A 21,998-nucleotide genomic window follows, 5' to 3' on the forward strand; every position below is an offset into this window, starting at 1 on the left:
TGTTCTGGATGCCATAGTTTCTCCGAATACCCACAGGATGAGCCCACCCTTGACAAAAATGAAAGATAAAGTTTGTCTTCCTGGTCTCCCTCACTCCATCCTCCCCTTCTTCCCTAGATACTTTACCAGTGGGAAAAGTTCTGAATTATTGAATTCTTACTGACAGTCTGTGTGTTTATCACAGAGAAACGTTTCCTCGTTCTTTGCTGATGAATTATACATTCCCAGCGAACATGGAGCTTGAATGCCACATTTCCTTTGGAATTGAGGAGGAAAAAAATCAAGAATCAAAACCAAAACTAAACCCCGGGGTTCCTCTTCAGAGAAAGGGTGGGTGGGTCAGTCGGGTCCGGCGTTGCCCAGGGCTCCGGACATCACCCCGCAGCTCTCAAATCCTCTCCCAGCGGGAGCGGGTCACAGGGCCCCCTCACCTACCGAGGCCCAGCCCTCCAGCCTCAAAGCGAACGAGGCCTCTTCCGGGCCGGAGCGGCGGCGGTACCCTGGGCCCGCCTCGGGGCTGGGCCAGCTCAGGCTCGGCCTGCAGGGGGCACTGTGGTGGAGGCGGCGATGCGAGGCCCGAGCCCGCGGGGGGCGACCAGAGGTGGGAGTCCCGCGACGCGGGGCGCGGGCAAGGCGGGGCCGGCCTGGATCCCCGCGCCCGCGGCGGCCGAGCGGCGGCGCCGGGCTCCGCGGTGGAGGGTGGCCACTCCAGCCGCGGTCCCGGTGACTCCCTCGGTGACGCCGGGCGCGCTCCTTCCTCTTCCTCTCGCCTCTCCGGCCCCGCCTTCCTTTCCCTCCGCCCACCTCTCCGGAGCGGAGCAGCCGCCGCCAGCAGCGCCGTCATGTCGGCCCCCGCCGGGTCCCCTCACCCGGCCGGCAGCGCCCGGATCCCGCCCAAGTTCGGCGGAGCCGCCGCCTCAGGAGCCGCCGCTCCCGCGGGCCCGGGCCCGGCGCCGCACCAGCAGAACGGTGAGGCGGGCGGCCGGGGCGGAGCGCGGGGCCTAGCTCCGGCTGGGCGGCCTGCGCGGCCGGATCGGGGCGGGGTGGGCCGGGAGGGGGCGTCGGGGCCGGGGGCTGTTCCGGGTGGCGGTTGCGATGCGGAGGCCGCGGGGCCGGGGTCGGGCCCGGGGCTGGCCCTGTACGCTGGAGAGGGGCAGGGAATGAGCGGTGCGGGGCGCGCGGGGGCAGGGGCGCCCAGGCGTGGGGGTGGGGGCCGGGGCCGGACCGGGAGGGCAGGGGCTGGGGCTGTTGATGTAATGTGACTCCAGGCCCGAAACCTCCGGGGGTGAGTGGGGGCCGTAGAAAAGAGTGAGCCCACGCACCAGGTAAACCCCTGTTACCCAGCCTGGGCGCGGGCGAGCTGCCCCTGGCGACCCCTTTGCTGAGAGAGCCGGCGAGAAGCCGAGGCCGCGGAGTGCGTGGTCTGGGGAAGGCTAGTGCAGCCACCCATCCAGCAGGGTGGATTGTGCTCTTCCTGTCTCAGGAAAACTGCTTTGATTTCTGAGGCCCAGAGAGCACGCTGCCTTGAAGGGAACTTAAGTTTGCACTCAAGTTTGTAGACAAAAGGGTGTAAATATGCTACATAAGTGTAACTGTAACCCTGACCCAGTTCGGCCTCCAGATCTGTCATTGCTGCCGCTGCTGCTGCTTAGGCTTTTGGAGTTTGCTTGTAGTGTTTGAAAGAGAACAGGTGTCAAACGGATTTAAACGAATATCTTTAGATCTAGGTGTTTTTCCTAGCTCCACTTTCAGAAATAGAAAAAGTGCCAGAGTTGGCCCTGCTTTGAGGCAAGGCCTTCATACAGGCAGCAGCCAATGTAACGTGAAAGCCGCTTTCATACTAAGGTCGTAGGCTTTTAGTATGCGGGAGTTTCAGCTGAAAAGTGATCGTCTCTAGGATATCCATTCCCTAATCTTGAGATTTGGAACTTTTGTGGATGGGAGCCGGGCCGGGGGAGGGGGAACTCTCTTCGTAGACGTGATAGTGTGTCAGTTGAGATCCTTCGAAAGTAATTGACTGAATTTGGAAAAATATGTCCTGTGTGGTAAGAGAACAAACTATACTTAGTACTCTTCAAATGATTGTCTGACCTACTTTATTTAATTTGCTAATGGACTTTATAAATCAGCTTAACCAACATTCTAAGTTTTACAACTCATGCTTTTCAGATATGAAGTTTATCCCTTATCCTGAGAATCCGAGATTGAATTTTTTCATAATCAAAAGCCATACTTGTCAATATTATATGCTTTACTTCCAGTAGTCATTGTTTACTATAAGGGGTTTTGAATGTGAATAGTGTTGTTGTTGCACACCTGTCCTGAACATATGTAAAAATATTATTTGTGAGCAATTTTTTTTTTTTTTTTTAAATGACAGGTAAGGGGATCTTAACCCTTGACTTGGTGTTGTGAGCACCACGCTCAGCCAGTGAGCGAACCGGCCATCCGTATATGGGATCCGAACCTGGGGCCTTGGTGTTATCAGCACCATACTCTCCCGAGTGAGCCACGGGCCGGCCCGCAATTTTTGTTCTTGTAACCTTAATATAAATTTTTGGTTTTGTTTTGTTTTTAAAATGGCTTTGCGTGTGAAGGAACTAGAGCATGATAATTTAGGAATAGATCTCAAGTCTTTTAGAACAGTGTAAACCCATGTTTAACAGTGATTCAAGATTTTTCTGAATATGCATTACCATCTTAGTGAACAATTTTAAAGTGGCAAATATTTATTTTAGCCTTACAAATTTTGTGAGCATTCAAGGAATGCCAGAATATTAAACCTATAAGAACGAATCAATGTTTTGATGCCAAACACAAGGGCACTTCCAAAAGTTCATGGAAAAATAGAATTGAAAGGTATTATGAATATAAGACAGAATTCCTGCCTTTCTCTTAATTTGACTTGTGTTTTGGTGATGTTTGAATTGCTTTTGGCTGCCCTTGAGGGATTTGACAGGTAGGGTTGGGAGGGAAAGGCTATCTTTAGGCAGAGGTTAGTTACAGAAGGAACAAAAGTCTTGAAGTGTGAAAGTGCAAGGCATGTTTAGAAACTGTAAGCAATGAAGAGGCACAAAGGTCCGTTGGGTGGTAGGGAAAGCCAAGGCATTGAAGCTGAAAGGAATAACTAAAAGGGGCCAGGTTGCAGAAAAGCGTTTAATGTCATGCTAAGGAATTTGGAAATTTAAGATAAAATAAAGAACTAGGGCCAGGCTTTTTTGCTTTTGTTTTTGCGGAAGGGATTAGTTTAAGTAGAGAAATGGCAAGATCAAATCTGTTTTTGCTTTGTTTGCTAATCTCAGAAAAAAATCATTTTTGCTATGTGGTATCAGCATCTGTAGATAAAGATTAAGCAGTTATTTGAGTTTCTGATTTATTCTTCAGCTCTACAGAAACTAGTTTGCCTTTTAATTTATCTCTGTGGAATTCTAGATATGGTGAAAAGAAATAGGTCAGAAGTATGAGTATAAAACATCACAGAAGACAGAATTATAAAACTGGAATGATACCTAGAGATTACTTACTTTAGTGGTGCGATATAATATGAAATATATTTGGTCTTTGGCCCGAGTTCCTGTCAACCAGCACCTAAAACCCTTGGAATCTCCTGAATGATAGAAGTCTTTTATTATTCATAATGAGCCCCTTTTGATCACATCTGAGTTTATGCTAATGAGGCAACCTGAGGGTGAGCACCAAGACAGCCTCAGGACGGGGCTGGTCACCAGATAGACCAAGTGATTAGAGGGAACTTTCAGTCTCCACCCATCAATCTCCAGTAAAGGGGGAGGGGGATGCCTGGAGATTAAATCTGTGTTTTAGTACTGTTATTGATACCTTATTGGCAGGGGTAGTATATTCAAAATATTCAGTAATCAGTACTGTGTGTTCTGACCACTCAGTGGATACCAACCTTGACACCAGAGCAGAATCCTATAAGCCTCCAACTGCGCCAGGCATTAGTCCTTTAGTTGCTCATGGGTCATGAGAAGGTTTAGGGCAGGGACTAGCACGGTGGGATGAAAAAGGGGGGAGCAGGACCAGGGCTATGCCTACTTACCAACAGATTCAGAAGTATTTTAATATTTTAACAAAGGTGATAGTTAAAATGCATACTAGGATGCATACTGGCTATCAGCCCACTTCTTGGTAGTTCAGTGATGAATGAATTACATTCCGAGATCTGATTCTACATCTCAAAGTTGGTATGAATTTATCTCAGTAAGACTGAGGAGGTTTTACTTTACTGACCTTGATGGTCTGTGTTAAGATAATGAAAACTTTTAATCTGGCTTTTAAACAAAAAAGGCATTGAAATTTGATTCAGGAAAAGATAATGAAACAAATATGCTCGATATTAAAAATGCTGCTTCCCTGTCACTAGGGGAGTGACCGTACTATTATAGAAATTTTAGGATTAATAGTAGAACTGGAGACAGTTTGCTGTTTTTTTATTTTCTCTCTCTTCAGTTTTTTTTTTTTTTTCTTTTTTAATCACAATTGTGTTGTAGTGGAAATTGTGACTATTATCTTATTCAGATGTTTCGCTATATGTTTGTGTTTTGCTGTATGTTTATATCATTTTTGTGTGTGTGTGGCTGGTGGTACAGGGATTGAACTCTGGACCTTGGTGTTATCAGCACCAAGCTCTAATCAATTGAGCTAACAAGCCAGCCCAATTATTTATGTCAATCTTGCATATTTATAGTAGGGTTGGTAACCTTTTTATGTAACGTTTTTTTCCCTGTAATATGGCTATATAATGTTGGAATCATTCTATTTTGATGGTTTGTTTATTTTCCTTGAGGTTTTAAGGAAAACTTTAAATTTGTGACAGCATCTCTTAACTGAGCCCTCAGTACCAGTTAGTCCTACAGTATTTCCCTACTCCCTTCCACTTTCCCCTGTTTCCTCAAACCCTCAATATCCTCTCTCCCTCTCTCCCTATCCACTGACAACCTTATTTTACTAAGAAATTGAAAGCAGTCTGAAGAGAATGCACTCATCTTCCCACCACTAAATCTATCATTCTTCCTGCATGTTTATCCTTGCCTTATCTGAGACATATCCAGATTATCTGGGTACAGAATTCCATTCCCTTTCTCTTAGAACTTTGTCCCTTTCGTTATCTCCTGTACTGTCTATTTTGATCTTAAGCACATTAACTTTTTTTATGCTGTGCATGTGTAATCCTGACAGTATGCATAAATTTAATTCACAATTCTTAGCAAATGTATATTTAGCTCCTATTTGTGTAATATCTTGTGCTAGATACTGTGGGGATGCAAATATGAAGGTTTTCTGCACTCCAGGAGTTCTCAGCACTATAGTAAAAGAGGAAAGGAATGTAAGCACTGAACATTTATTTCCTTGATAAGCCCTGAGAGAATGATGCTAAGAGTTCTGAAGAGGAATTGATTCTTTTTGTTTGAAGAAGTAATAGGAGAAACTTAAGGGTAGAGGTCAGGTGGAACTTCAGATGTATCTAAAATGATGGACAGACTTTGAGTGGTCAGGTGAGAATACATGAATCAAAGGCAAGGAATTTTTAAAAATGTACTTTTAGTGGTGCAAACTCACACGAGAGAGTAATAAAAGAATAGTTTTTTTTTTTAAATTTTATTTTGTCGATATAAAAGAATAGTTTTTAAAGGTATGTTGGTGCTGTTGACAGAGGATCTTGGAAATTATCCTAAGAAGTTTGGACTGCAGTTGGATCGAAGAGCCACTGAAGGTTGTGTGATAAGGAATGTTAAAAATAAGTACTCTGAGGGCCGGCCCGTCGCTCACTTGGGAGAGTGGGGTGCTGATAACACCAAGGCCACGGGTTCGCATCCTATATAGGGATGACCAGTTGGCTCACTGGCTGAGCGTGGTGCTGACAACACCAAGCCGAGGGTTGAGATCCCCTTACGGGTCATCTTAAAAAAAAAAAAAAAGTGCTCTGTTTGCACTGGTTATGAGTTAGAGGGCAGTGAAAGTAGAATAAAGGGAAGTCAGTGGGTTTTGAAAATTTTCAAACCAACTCATATTTCATGTGCCCTAAAGAAACTCATTTATTTAAAGAGATCCTATGTTTTTTTGTACATTGAGTAGACATTCCATGAAATGCATATTTTGTAAACTTTGACTTCTGTTTTAGTCCGTTTTGTGTTGCTATAACAGAAATACCTTAGACTGGGTGATTTATAAAGAAGAGAGGTTTATTTGGCTTACGATTCTGGGACAGCTGCATCTGGCATGGGCCTCAGGCTGCTTCTACGTGTGGCAGAAAGTGGCAGGCAGCCGGCGGGTACAAGTAGATCACATGGCGAGAGGAAGCAAGAGTACAAGTATATCACATGGCGAGAGGAAGCAAGAGAGAGAGAGAGAAAGAGAGAGAAGGTGCCAGGGTCTTTTAAACAATCAGGTCTCACGGGAACTAATAGAGTGAGAACTCACTCACTACCCCTCCTCCCCCAGGGAGAGCATTAATCCATTCAGGAGGGATCCGCCCACATGACTCAATCAGTTTCCGACACTGCCACATTGGAGATCAAATTTCCACATGAGTTTTGGAGGGGACAGCACATCCAAACTCCATCAACTTCCATGTCAGGTTTTCTTAAAACAGGAATAGAATCAATTTTCTTTTGGTGGGAATCTAGTCTCTGAAAGGAGATTATGTCACTGAGGCAGATATATTCTTGGGGTGATCTTGTGATAATTCAGTCTTGCTGAGAAGGGCATAGATTGTAGATGCTTTTAGAAAATCAGAGATTCTATCTAGCTGGTACATGATGATATCAGTTAGGCTGACCAGCTAAGCAGCTCCATTGAAAAGTTATATAGTCTATTTATTAAAAATCTTTAGTTTATTTCTCAATTTAGATTAGTACCAGTGAAAAAGAATAATAATGATAAAAGAAAAAGATTGGTACCAGTGAGAAGATAATGTGTTAGAATAATCTGTTTCCCTCTTTTATTTGACATACTTCACTTAAAGCTAAGAATGTAAAAATTGTTCAGAGATTATTTGTTCATGCTCACTCTTCTCCCCCCCCCCCCCCCAGGTCTTGGTGCTTGAGGATAGAATGGTGATGCTGTACTATTTGGTGTGTGCAATAATTAAATTATTTCATTGATTCTAAGACACATTTTTACCTCTAAAATTGTAGTACATCTTAGAGAATGCTTTTCTAGAGGAATGTTAAAATTGCTTTCCATAAAGTGGATATACTTGTGTAAAAACCTGCTATTGACACCTCCTGTGGTAGGCTGAATAACAGGCCCCCCAGATATGTCCATGTCCTAATCCCTGAAAACTTTTCAGCTCTAATTAAGCTAAGTAGTTTGAGATGGGGAGATTATCCTGGATACGGGTGGGCCTGATAAAAAGTCACAACATTCTTATTAGAGAGATGCAGGAAGAGTCAGAGCCAGCTGAGAAGGTAATGTGATGACAGAAGCAAGGCTAGAGTGATGAGTTTTCAAGGAGGAGGAAGGGGCCATAAGCCAAGGAATATAGGTGGCCACTAGAAGCTGAAAAAGGCAAGGAAATGGATTCTCCCCTCAGAGCCTCCAGGAGGAAACCGCCCTATGACAATTTGACTTTAGCTCAGTGAAACTGATTTTGAACTTCTGACCTTCAGAACTGTAAGAGAATAAATTTGTGTGGTTTTAAGCCACTAAGGTTGTTGTAATTTGTTACAGTAACAGTAAGAAACTAATACACCTGTTAAGATTAAAAAAAGGGGTGGTATCAAAACACATTAGACGTAATGAAATACAGTAGATTTTTAATTTCCTTTTGTTATGAATACTTTCTTATACTTGAACAGAGTAAAAAGTATAAAATGGCAAAGTAAAAATGATTCAGACCTATATTTTTGTATTACTGTATAAATTATTTTACATAGTGAAAGCTCTAAGTTTTATGATCTTTCTCTTTAAGTATCATACAGTATTCCTTGTTGACACATTATGGTGAGGTAAGTGCCTGATATAGAAATATTTGATGATGATTTAGTAGACTTAATTTAAAAATATATATAGTAGTGATTTCCATAAGCCAGGCACTATGCTGATTAAGCCTTGGGCAAAATGATAGAGCTAAAAGCAAACTAGACCCAATTTTTTCACTTATAGAGTTTATAATGAGATGATTACAATTCCATGTGAAAAGTGCTGTCATAGGAGTCCAAGATACTGTAGAAGAAACATTAGGCAGGCATTTACTTGTAGGGTTAGAAAATGTTTTTCTAGAGGAAGAACTGAGCTGAGATCTGAAGAAGAGTTGAGTTGGTCAGGTAAAGGGACAATAGGGAAATTTGGAAGATTCCAGGTAGAGGAAAGAACTGTGTGAAGATTCAGAGGTGAGGAAGCATGGCTTGAAAAAAAATTAAGGATGAGTGTTAGAACAGTGATTCTCAGCCTTTTCATACTCATGGCCTCTTTAGTGCTAAAATTTTTGGTGGCATTCTCTTGAAAAAATTAAACTTTGAACACTTGTAATAAAAAAAAGCAAATTTCAGAAAAGTATCACGCATTCACTTGATCCCCTTCAGAAGCCTTTAAAAGGCAATTTAAAGTAAAACTGTATTCTACCCTGATCATCCTCTTTTAGGGCCTCTTGAGGCAAAGCTTCTAGCATACAATCTTACTTGATATGGTGCTGTGGCTTCTTGCTTTTTTTGTGGCAAGTTATACCTCTTCCTACTGGCTCAGCATTGTTTGAGTTCACTGTATCAGTAGGCATCCTTAGTTGTAGCAAAATTAAATTTTATTTATTGATCAAACTTTGGTAGAGGCATGTGAAGGACTTGCCATATACTAGTATGTTAAGGTGTTGTTGTTTAAAATCATTATAGGAAGGTGAGCAACGAAACAGGAGAGGTGGGCAGAGGTCAGACTGTGAAGGGCCTTTGAATTATTCTATTTGCTCCTGCAACAAATTACCACAAATTGGTGACTTAAAACAACATGAATTTGTCATCTGTAGGTTTGAAGTCCAATTGGGCTAAAATCAAGGTGTCTGCAGTGCTGCATTCTCTTCTAGAGGATCTAGGGGAGAATTTGTTTTTTTTGTCTTTTCAGCTTCTAGAGGCTACCCACATTCCTTGGCTCATGGCCCACTTTCTCCATGTTCAAAGCCAACAACACAGCATCTCTCTGAGGATTCTTCTGTAATCATCTCCCTCTGACTCTTCAGCCTCCTCTTTCTGCTTTTAAGGACTCTTGTGATTACATTGGGTTCATCTGGATAATCAAGGATACTCTCCCTATTTTAAGGTCAGCTGATTAACATCCTTACTATCATCTGCAACCTTAATTCTCCTTTGCCATGTGCTGGGAAAATATAGGACAATGGTCAGGGCCCCTCAGGTGTTCAGAATCTTGCCGAGCATTTGATGTAAATATACACGTGTGCCCAGGTGTTCCTTGGCTATTGACTAATGTAATTGCATATGTACACCCAGGTGTCCTGGGTTATGGACTTAAGGATAAAGGATGAGTGGCTCTGATCCACAGTGCCCCCACGCCCCCAGGGGGGGCCACTACTGCTGCTGGAGGCGGTTGCTGCCGCTGGAGGCTGTTGCTGTCGGTGCCCCCAGGATTTCCTGAGAGGTCACTGCTGCTGCTGCTTTTGCTGCTACTGCTGCTGTAAGCTGCTGTTGCTGTGCGAGGACTGAGCTTGTGTCTTCTGCCAATGGCTCCTGGGATCTTTCCCAATTACCTAGCGTGGACCTGAGTGTGAGGGGTCTGGTGACCCACCCAGTCTGTACAATGTGTTTGAAGGGTTTGAGCCCAAGCCCTGAGAATACAAATGGAAACTTAGTATAACTAAAATAATGAAAAGTTTTGGCTTTAGTGTAGCTATTGGTGTAACCCGCTAATTGGCATAGTCCTGTAGTTTTACACTATGTAACCTAACATATTCACAGGTTCCAGAGATTAGGTCATGAACATATGTCTTATAGGCCATGTTAAAGAATTTGAATTTTTCATGGCAAGAGAAACCATTAGACAGTTTTAACAAGGAAGTAACGGGTCGGCTTTAGCTCAAGCGGTTACTTCCTCAAGCCAGACTTCAATCTGTCTAACAAGGAAGTAATATAGATTTCCTTTTTGTATCCTTTTTTTTTTTTTTTGGCAGTTGGCTGGTATTGGGATCTGAACCTTTGACCTTGGTGTTCTAACAGATTTGCTTTTTAGGAAAATCACTCTGGCTATGTTTGGGGTAGTCATTTATCTAAAAAATGTGTCAGTTAAATAGATCATTTCCAGTACTTTTTCCATTGGTGTTTTAAAAACTTCTTATTTTGCAATAATTTTAGACTTACTGAAGTGTTGCATAGATAGTACGGTAAGTGCAATACCCTTCACTCAGCTTCCTCTAATGGTGACATCTTATAAAACATTGGTACATTTATAAAGACCAGGAAATTAACATTGACGAAATACAATATACCGATTTTATTTGGGTTTCACCAGGTTTTCCTCTAATGTCTTTTTTCTGTTCCAGGATCCAATTCGGGATAACATGTTGAATTTAGTTGTCATGTCCCTTTAGTCTCCTCTAGTTTGCTACAGTTTCTTAATCTTTTCCTTTTTTATGACCTTAACAATTTGAACACAGTCCCTCACTGTGGGTTTGCTGATGCTTTCTCGTGATAAGACTGGGGGTATGAATTTTTAGTAAGAATACCACAGAGGTGAAGTACCCTTCTTATCTATGTTATATTGGGTGACATGATACCAACTTGTTTTATTACTGATCGTGTTAATGATGGGCCCTTTGGTTAAGGGGAGGTGTCTTACCTTTGGCTGCTATAACAAAATACCATCGACTAGGTGGCTTAAAAAACAGATATTTATTTTTTCATAGTTCTGGAGGCTGGAAATCTGAGATCAGAGTGTTAGGACAGTAAAGTTCTGGTGAGGGCCCTCTTTCTGCCTTGTTGCTGTGTGCTCACGTGGCCTTTCCTTGGTATGTGCGCATGGAGAGATCTCTCTCTTCCTGTAAGGGCACCAATTCCATGACCTCATTTCAACTTTCTTACCTCCCAAAGGCCACACCTTGTAATGCCACCAAATTGGGTGTTAGGGCTTCAACACTTGAAAGTTCAAAAAACTCACGTGTTTTTTGAGCACTTCCTTATTTTCTGACACTACCAGATACTTCATTTTGTACTAGCCACACCTCAGCACTAAAATCAGCCTTTTGGCCGAGAAACCCTGGTTCTTTTTGTTGGGGGCATGGTATTTAGAAACCAAGAACTGGGTCCTGGATGTGCTCATTGCTATTGGGGAGTCATTACTTCTAGGTTCTCTAAGTGGGAAATGTATGTGGTGAGTGTGTGTGTACACTGCCCATGTATATAAACATGTCTGTAATTATTTCTGTATCTATCTGTATCTGTATTACCTAAACATCCTTCAGTTAGGTTGTCATACATTTGTAATACAGGTAGACTGATTTGTCACAGTCTGCATTCCATCCTAGGTTTTCTCTACATCTTGGTTCATTTTTTAAGAAAAATTTGCATGTAATAAATTTGTATTCATTCTTTGTAGAGTACAGTTCTTTCAGTTTTGACAAATGCCTGTGATCATGTGTCTACTACCACAATACCATGTAGAACAGTTCTATTACCATAAAAAATGTCCTCATGTAGTCCCCTTATAGTCAGTGTCTCACCCCTCTTCCAGTCCTTGGCAACCATTGCTCTGTTTTCCATATTGTTATTTAGAACGTCACATAAATGGAACCATACAACATGTAGCTTTCGGATCTGGCTTCTTTCACTTAGCTGCATGCATCTATGCATGAATCAATAGTCTGTTCCTTTTTATTGCTAAGTAGTATTCTGCTGTATGTATGATCAGGATTGTTTATCCATTTCTCTGTTCTCAGACATCTTAGTTATTTCCAGTTTTTGGTGGTAATGAATAAGATGCTGTAAACATTTATGTACTGGCTTTTTTGTGGGAATGCATGTTTTTAGCTCACTTAGGTAAATATGTAGGAGTGGGACTGTTGGGTCACATAGTTAAGTGTATACTTAACTTTATAACAAACTGCAAAACTATTTTCCAAGGTGACTACTATTTTGCATTCCCTCCAACAGTGAATGAGAGCTCCTGTTACATAACATCTTTGTCAGCATTTGATATTTTCGGTCTTTTTTATTTGTCACGCTAATAAGTGTGTCCAGGTGTTTCCTTGTGATTTTACTTTGCATTTCCCAAGTGGCTAATGATCAGCATCTCTTCATGTGTTTATTTGCTACCCATATATCTTTGGTGATTATCATTTCAGATCTTTCACTAGTTCTTGGTTGGGTTGTCTGTTTTCTTATTGTTGAGTTTTAAGAGTTGTTAAAATAGTCTAGATACAAGTCCTTTATCGGATATATGACTTGCAAACATTTTCTCCCGTCTGTATCTTGTTTTTCATTTCCTTAATGCTCTTCCCATAGCAAAGTTTTTAATTTTGATAAAGTCCACTTTATCAATATTTTCTTTTGGGGCAGCTGGCCAGTAACAGATTGAATCCTGGACCTTGGTGTTATCAACACCACACTCTAACCAACTGAGCTAATGTTAGGCCAGCCCACATAAGTCCCCCGCCCCCTGTTTTTTCAATATTTTTGTTACTGATCATGCTTTTAGTATCATAGGTAAAAACTCATTGTCAAACCTAGATTTCCGTAGATAATCTCTGTATTTTCTCCTAGATGTTTTTTTTTATTTTACATTTTGATCTGTGATTTATTTTGACTTAATTTTTGTTTAAGGTCTGGGGTATGTGTCGAGGTGTTTTTTGTTTTTCTTTTCATATGAATGTGCAATTATTCTGGCACCATTTGTTGTAAAGACTGTCTTTCCTCAATTGAATTACCTTGGCACCTTTGTCAAAATCAGTTGATTATATTTTTGTGGGTTTATTTTTAGACTCACTATTATGTTCTGTGTGTCTGTCCTTTTACCAGTAGCATACTTTCTTGATTATAAAGTAAGTCTTAAAATTGGGTAATGTGAGTCTTCCAATTTTGTTCTTTTCAGTGTTTGTTTGTTTTGCCTTTCCATAGAAATTTTAGAATCAGCTCCTTGATATCTACAAAAAAATGCCTGCTGGTATATTTATTGCAATTGCACTGAATCTAAAGATCAAAGATTAAGATGATTTACATCTTAATATCTATTTTTCTAATCCATGAACATGATATATCATTCCATTTATTTAAATCCTTGATTTTTTTCATCACTGTTTTGTGGTTTTCTGCCTATAGATTCTGATCATATTTTATGAGATTTATACCTAAGTGCTTTGTATTTTTTTGTGCCACTATGAGTTGTATTGTTTTTTAAAATTTTTAAATCCCATTTATTCTTTACTGGCCTTTAGAGATGCTATCAACTCTTGTGTATTGACCTTAATAAACTTACTTACTAGTTTCAGGCAGTTTTTTGAAGATTCTTTGGAATTTTCTTCATAGACAGTCATGTCATTCTGCAAATAAACGCAGTTTTATTTTTTTCCTTTCAAATTTGTATGGTATATATTTCTTTTTCTTCCTTTATTGAAGTAGGTAGTTCATCCTGTACATTGTTGAATAGGAGTTGTGAGAGAGGACATCTCGTCATCTTATAAATTTTAGGAAGAAAGCTGTCTGTGTCTTCCCATGAAGTGTAATGTTAAGTATGATGTTTGCTGTAAGTTTTTAGTATTCTTTATTAGTTAAGAAAGTTTCCTTCTATTCCTAGTTTTTTGAGAATTTTTTTTGTGAGTGGATGTTGACTTTTGTTTAATGCGTTTTCTATATCTATTGATGTGACTATATGGCTTTTCTTAAGTCTGTTCATATGGTGAATTGCATTAAAAGTATTTCAAATGTTGAACCAGCCTTGCATTTCTGGTATGAACCCTTTTTGGTCATGATGTATTTTACTTTGTATATATTGCGGTATTCTATTTACTAATGTTTTGTTCAAGAAAAAGCTCACTGCTAAGCAAGTACTTTTCCTTAAGATAACATTTATATTTCAGTACGCAATAAAAGTGCTTTATGTTTATTCCCATTTTCATCACAGACAATATTTTTTTAAAAACGCACAACTACTATATTCCAGGGTTGAGATTTAATAAGATTAATAATTCTTACTGCTTTATTTAGAACATTCTTAGGTGAAGCTGGCTTTTTTTTTTATTTCCTGTGAGTGCATGGTAGTGAAGAATATGGTAATTACTAGTATTGCTTTGTGCCACTGCTTCAGTTTGTGCCACAGGGCCAGCATTTTACTCATCATTACTTTTGTACCATTGGTACAAATGTCAATACAGTGACAAAGGCAAATATCATCTTAGTACTATCATGAAAATAGTTTTTACCTGTAGATTTCCCAAAAGAATCTCTGGTATTGCTAGGGTTCTTTATACTACACTCTGAGAATTGCTGTTCTGTATCTTTACTGTATTAGTTTCGTAGAACTGCTGTAATAAATTACCACAAACTGGGTGGTGTAAAACAACAGAAACTTACTCTGTCACAGTTTTGGAGACCAGAACTCTGAAATTAAGGTGTGGGCAGGGCCACTCTCTTAGTCCATTTTGTGCTGCTATAACAGAATACCTGAGATTGGATAATTTATAGTAAACAGAAACCTATGAACAGAAATTCAGTTCTCACAGTTCTGGAGGCTGGGAAGTCCAAGATCAAGCTGTCGGCTTCTGGCAAGGGCCTTCTTCATCATATAACAAAGGGATCACACAGTGGAAGGGCAAAGAGAGGGAGAGAGGGGGAGAGAGATGGAGAGAGAGGCCAAACTTGCCTTCTTATAATGAACCCACTTCCACCATAACAACATTAATTAATTCATGGGTGCAGAGCCTTCATGGCCTAATCACCTCCTAAAAGTTCTACCTCTTAACACTGTTACAATAGCAATTAAATTTCAACATGACTTTTGGAGGGGACAAACATTTAAACCATAGCAGCCATGCTCCCTCTGTAGGCTCTAGGGGAGAATATGTTCCTTGTCTCTTCCAGCTTGTGGTTGGCTGTTCGCATTCCTTGGCTTGTGGCTGCATCACTGTCTGCTCCATCTTCACATTGCCTTTCTTCTCTCTGTGTGTGTATGTCTTCTACTTTGTATGTGTAATTTATAGGGATACATGTGATTGCATTTAGGACCCACTCAGATAATCCAGGAGAAGCCCCTCCTCTCAAGATCCTTAACCTAATTATCTCTTTTGTCATATAAGGTAATAATCACTCTTTCCATATAAAATAATTTTCACATGTTCTGGAAATGATGATGTGGATGTATCTTTTGGGGGAGAGGTGGCCAATCTTCAACCCACTAGACGCTTACTGATTACACAAGTGTAAGACTACTTCATATTGTCCCATGGTTACTTAAGTTTTGTTCATTTTTCTTCTGTCTTACCTCTTTGTTTTTTGGATTGGATTAATTTATTGATCAGTCTTAATGTTCATTGATTCTTGTACCATGCTGTTTAGCTCATCTAGCATATTTATTTTGGTTTTATTGTGAATATTTCCATTTTAAAATGTTTTTTGCCTCTTGATATTCCCTGTTATACAATGATAGCTTTTTTTTCCAATTCTCTGAATATACTTTGTTTTCTTTTTTTGGATATAATTATAATGGTTGCATTAAAGTCTTTCTCTGCTAAATTCATCTTCTGGGTTTACTTTGCTTTTGGTCTCTGTTTGCATTTTTCCTTGGCATCCTGGTATCTGTTCTGTTGGCACAGTTAAGCTCTCAACTGGGGACTTGACCTAACAGTGATTACTGATAGGAAAAAAAAGTAAAATGAATGAACACAAAGATTTGCCTACTGAAATGTATTCATTATCATGTGATTTAGTGTTTAAAAAATGAAAACAACCTAAAAGGCTGATAATAGAGAATTGATTAAAATATGGTAAATCCTTGTAATGGAATACTATTCAGACATTAAAAATGATTATGGAAAAATATTTGTCATGCTAAATGACGAAATAATGTAAAAATGTATGTTATAGTCCCACTGTTACTTAACTAAATTAGTTAATGCAATATATATATGCAAAAAGAAAATATCAGATGGATATACATCAGATTGTTAATAGCAGTTATGTCAGGTAGTAAGATTATGGATGATTTTTATCTTGTTTGATCACTTTCTGTCCCATTTTTACAATGACTGTATCACATTTGTAATAAGAAAAGTACTTCTAATGTTATTTTTCAAAAATTGATTATCCACCTACATAATTTATTTATTCTCCCCTCCACAACCTTTGTCTCTCTCCGTTTCAGAAGTATTCAAATGCCACCAATATTTTCATACATGCCGTGGAGTCATTTTGAATCCAAAGAAAGATCACAGTTTCAATAATTATTACAAAAGAAATTATCTTCAAATAAGTTAAATATAATATGTGTATACATGTGATAATGCACTATGTTGTGCTATTCTTAGAAAAATAGTTCCTTCCTTTCTAGAATACAATATTATTTGGAGGCTGTAGAGCTTAAGTAAAATACGGAAAAAATTGAAACAGGTACTCTAGAAAGAATGGGGCTGAGGGAAACCTAAGGGCTAGAAATTGGGTCTGTTAGGAGAGGCAAAAAGAACTGGAATTATAGATATATGCTATGTACCTGCACATGTGGCTATTGAGCATTTGAAATATGGCTAATTGGAATTGAGAAGTACTGTAAGTCTAAAATAAACAGTGGATTTGGAAGAAATAGTACAAAAATAAAATATCTCAATAATTTTTTAATAGTGAATACATGTTAAAATGATATACATTTATCTTTTTTGATTAATTTAAATTATTTTCAGATACTTTTTCATACATTAGTAACATTTAGATCTTGATATAGAATAAGAAATAGTAAGCACCCACATATATTTAGGTATTTCTACCCCCATATTTCTCCAAAGTATCTTTCTCTCTCTCTCTCTTCTTTTTCTTTTCTTTTCTTTTTTTTTGATGGACTGGGAAGTAAATAGGCATTCTCTGGTGGGTAATTCACTTCTGATCATTTTCAGCAATACACCATTCCTGTTATTTTTAGAAGAATGACATTTGAGAGGTTTGGACATACTGATGATTATTTTCCACTTTTCACATCATGTAGCATGAATGAGCCAAATCAGTCATTAAGTGGTAGATATTTAAACAGATTTCCGTAAATACAACTTGACTCTTTTCTTCATTGATAAATTCTACCAGTGTAGAGTTTTCTGAGACTATAGTGAAAGGTAGCAAATCTAATTTTTTATATATTTAAATAGGGGAGAGGAGGAGAACATTTTACATTTTTTTGTCACGTTAATGAAAGATTCCAAATAGACTTTATTCCTTTTAAGTGAATTCTTTCAGGTGAAAAGTGTGGATACTATTTTTCCCTTAAAGCTTGATTGTGTAAGTTATCTTTGTGCTGTCCATAGAATATGTATTACATGTATTATTTACAAAATAAATATTCTACTGTGTTCTTTAGTAGGGTTTGTAAATATCAGGAAACGTAAGCTTTATTCTTATTTCTTTTGTAAGCAAATATTTTAATACATTATTATGGCAAGGAATATGGTGGTACTTTGTACACTTGTGTCAGTGAATTTGAAACAGCTTGTGATTTTTGTTGTTGTTGTTGTTGTTATCCTTTCATTTGAGGTATGGCATAGATATCTATTTCCTTCCACAAGACAAGACAACTAGATACTAGGATAATTAAGATTTGCCCAAAACCCAAAAATTCTAAGACTAGAATTCCATTGTTTGGAAAACTGGCCATTTGCTGGACTATAGAAAGAAAGCAAGCTGAATTTTAGTGTAGTGAGGGATAGCAAATCATCAGTTAAGAGCATGGATTTGTGCCAGATTGCTTGATTCAAATCCTAGTCCCGTTACTTCCAGAGCATGTGATTTTATTAAGCGACTTAACTTCTGTGCCTCATTTAACTTATTTATCAAGTGCATATAATACTACTATTTATTTCAAAGGATTAAAGGAGTTGATACAGTCATGTGCCACGTAATGATGTTTTGGTCAATGATGGACTACTTATACAACAGTAGTCCCATAAGATTCTAATGGCTACACCAGATAACCTAGGTGTGTAGTAGGCTATGCCATCTAGGTTTGTATACTCTTACTCATAGGTAAGTATATTCTGTGACTTTCACACAATGATGAAGTCACCTAATGATACATTGCTCAGAACATATCCCCATTGTTAAACAATACATGACTTGACTGTATGTTTAAAGCATTTAGAACGAGTAGCATATAATGTAATATGTTTAAAATAGTTATAGTATTAATTTTAATAAAATTAATATTTGGATAAATGTTAATTTTATTGGAATTAATAAAATATACTATAGTGATCAAAGATGTAAATACATAAAATGAAAGTATGAAAACATTAAAAGAAAGCATGAATGTAGAGTTTTATAATCTTGGAATGGAAAAGGCTGTACTAAATATGATTTAAAAATCTATCAAGCATAATAGAAGCATTTTACTACATAATAATTGAGAGACTATAACAAAAGCCACCGTGAACAAAATCAAAAGATGAACAATAACCTGGAGGAAAATATTTACAGCATGTAACATAAGGCTGATTTTCTCTCACTTACAAATCTCACAACCCTATAGAAAAAGTGCAGGTAAAAGGAAAAGACCCAAATGGGTGATGAATATTTTTAAAAAGTCTCAGCGTCATTCAGAGTTAACTATTGCAAACTGAGATGTTTCTCACTTTTCAGATTTGCAAAAATTAAAATACTACTCAATGTTGTGAAGATGAGATGTTCTTAAGCATTATTGATGGGAGGTATACATTGATAGACCTTTTTGGAGAGAGATTTGTCAATAATGGTCGATTTTTAAAGCACAACCCCTTTGAATGTCCAGTTTCATGTCTAGGAACTTATTGTTACAGATTCATCAGAAGTTGACCTCATATATATAAATTAGTTCACCCCATGAAATAAATATTTATCAATGGAAATATGGTAAATAATGTTAGATCTCTACAATGAAATAGTATATCAATTTTTAAAAAAAATATTGAGCATTTATATATGCTAACACAAAAATATTCAGGGTATATTAAGTGAAGAAAAGCAAGTTGCAGAACTGTAATATGATCCTATTTGTGTGTTTAAAAAATAAAATGTTATACTTGTGTATGCTTACATATGCATTACATATATACGTGGGTATACAAAGAATGCAGAAGAAATTGTTAACTGTAGCACATCTGGGAACTAGGATACCAGCTACCAGGGAGAGAAGGGGATTTTTACTTTTTATTTTATGTTCTTCATTGTTTGAAAAAAAAAATTTTTTTTTGCAATAGGTATATTGTTACTTTTAGAGTTACTTGTTGCTGCATAACAAAATACCCCAGAACTTAATGACTTAAAACAACAAATATTTATCTCACAGTTTCTGAGAGACATAAATTTGGGAGCACCCTTGTTGGGTGTTTTTGGCTCCATGTCTGTCATGAGATTGTCATCAAGTGGGGCTATAGTTATCTTAAGACACTACTGAGTTTGAAGGATTTGCGGCTCACTCGTGGTTGTTGGCAGGCCTTACTTTCTCTTTGGCTGTTGTCCAAAAAGTTCAGTTCCTCACCTCTTAGACTTCTCCATAGGGCAGTTTACAGCGTGACAGCTTGCTTCTTTCAGACTGAGTTATCTGAGAGAAAGAGATCCACAGCCCAAGAATGAGCTAACTAATCTTGGAAGGGATACGTTGTTACCTCTTCCATATGCTATTGGTCACACAGACCAGTCCTGGTACATAGTGAGAAAAGACTGTGAAAGGGTGTGGATAAACAGGATGTGGAGACCACTGGGGGCCATCTGGAGGCTAGCTGCCACAATGGGTCTTTAACAGTGTGTATCTGTTGTAATAAATTGGGATTATGTAGAAGAAATTTAATTGGGTTAATATTTGGATGAGAACTGTGTTTAAAAATTAGTTCTCTCTTTACCTGTTTCTGTAAACACTTGCTTTCTTTTTCAGGTCCAGCACAGAATCAAATGCAGGTTCCATCTGGGTATGGATTGCATCATCAAAACTATATTGCTCCCTCAGGACATTACTCTCAAGGACCTGGGAAAATGACTTCATTGCCATTGGATAGCCAGTGTGGTGATTACTACTCTGGTCTCTATACAGTACCAACACAAAATGTGGTGTCTCCTAGCACAGCAAACCAACAACCAGGAGCACAGCAAATGTATAGCAGGGTTCCTCCTGCCCCTCATATTGTGGGATCCACTCTAGGATCTTTCCAATGTGCTGCATCGTCAGCATCCCATTTGCATACGAGTGCCTCCCAGCCATATTCCTCTTTTGTGAATCACTATAATAGTCCAGCAGTGTATTCTGCCAACTCTTCTGTTGCTTCTCAGGGATTTCCCTCTACTTGTGGTCATTATGCTATGTCAACTGTTTCTAATGCTGCATATCCTAGTGTTTCATATCCCTCTGTGCCTGCTGGTGATCCATATGGGCAAATGTTCACCTCACGGAATGCTCCACCTGTCAGGCCAGCTAAAGATAATTCATTTTCTGGTCAGAATACAGCTATCAGCCATCCATCATCACTTCCACCTCCACCATCACAACAACAACACCAGCAGCAAAGTTTTGCAGAATACAGTACTCTATCGTGGTTGTCAGCTCCAGGCCTTCCGACCCAAGACAGTCTCAAACGAAACAACACAGGATCCCTGGCTATAGCCAACAACAACTCAGCAAATACTGGTAGGTTGAATGAAAAGTTCACCAAAACGTTGAAAATGAGTGTATTTCCAATCAGGATATTACTTACATGAAGGTTAAGATGATATCACCTAATAGAAAAATCAGAAAATAGCTCAGTTTGGCAAACCATTTGCTTTGTATATTGTAGTATTTTGCAGCATCTTCCTGAATCCTTCCCCCATCACCCATTCCCAATTAGCCACCCAGCCATCTTCCTTGTCTAGGCTGGTTCCTTGCTGGGATGTCAGTCAGTATTTATTAATATATTTTATGCCTCTGCAGTCACTGTCTTTAATGTGAGTTAGGTATAGGGAAAAACGGAAGGGTCCATGTTGAGGAAATGCCTTGTTGGCCATTACTTTCTCTTTTATACTAGTCCCACCTTGGGACAGTTATCTTTTCCAGCTGGAACCCCATTCACTATAGAAAAGGTGATGGCTTGCAATACTACACTGGTTTCCCTAAGTTAGCCCCTGTTAGTGACATTCATAGAACATATGTTTGCTACACATAAAAACTGTTTTCTTATTCTTGAGTTGGTATATTAGGATGAAAGATGGGGAAGAGGAAGGAACGCCCATGAAAAATACCCTGGTAGTTAGGCTTCCTGACCTTCCCAAGACGTGGTTAAACTTATTAGGATTTACTAATAGAATTTACTCATTTTAATTTGTGAACTTGAATTTAACAGAATCTGCTCTGAAACTGAATGAAAATATATATAAAGAATGGGAATTGGTAAAGCAGTAAAGCTGTGTTAGTTTTCTGAACGATGTCTTTAGATTGTATATCAGTGTCTGCATAGACATATGCCAAAGATGTTATAGAAAGGTATCCTTCCCTGGAAAATTAGATTTAAAATTAGAACTTTAATATTAGACCTGAACTGTACATTTGAGATTATCTACTCTTCTATTGCTTTGTCAGTTAGAAATCCTTTTCAGCTTATAAGCAACTAAGTGGTATAAACAAAAAGGTATTTTTCTCACATAACAAGTCTAGGCAGATGCTGTAGATCCAGATGTTCTTATCCTTTCTCTCTTTCTCCTCTGCCATCTTTAGCATGTTGGTTTATAGAAATAAGATATTTGTGTACCTATGACATCAAATTAGAGTTAAAAGTAGGAAGAAGGGAAAGAAAAGATGGGATGGTGGCACTGACAGACTTCATTTTACGTTATCACTTGCCATAGCTGTTT

At 38.8% G+C, this 21,998-nt stretch overlaps 1 protein-coding gene across 5 annotated transcripts in view; it reads left to right on the forward strand.

Annotated features, from left to right (window-relative positions):
- The first annotated feature begins 657 nt into the window (after positions 1 to 657).
- Positions 658 to 21,998, forward strand: part of SEC24B (SEC24 homolog B, COPII coat complex component) — an 83,976-nt gene continuing 62,635 nt past the window's right edge. For 4 of the 5 annotated variants that reach the window (XM_063107986.1, XM_063107981.1, XM_063107982.1 and 1 more), the window contains exons 1-2: positions 658 to 969; positions 20,053 to 20,799. In XM_063107986.1, coding sequence (XP_062964056.1) covers positions 843 to 969; positions 20,053 to 20,799 — 874 coding nt within the window. In that variant the 5' untranslated portion in view covers positions 658 to 842. Of the gene's footprint in view, positions 970 to 9,075; positions 9,271 to 20,052; positions 20,800 to 21,998 lie in introns of all 5 variants that reach the window. The other variant, XM_063107984.1, reaches the window with a different exon arrangement.

This window comes from Cynocephalus volans, chromosome 9 (assembly GCF_027409185.1).
Source record: "Cynocephalus volans isolate mCynVol1 chromosome 9, mCynVol1.pri, whole genome shotgun sequence".
Lineage (NCBI taxonomy): Eukaryota > Metazoa > Chordata > Mammalia > Dermoptera > Cynocephalidae > Cynocephalus > Cynocephalus volans.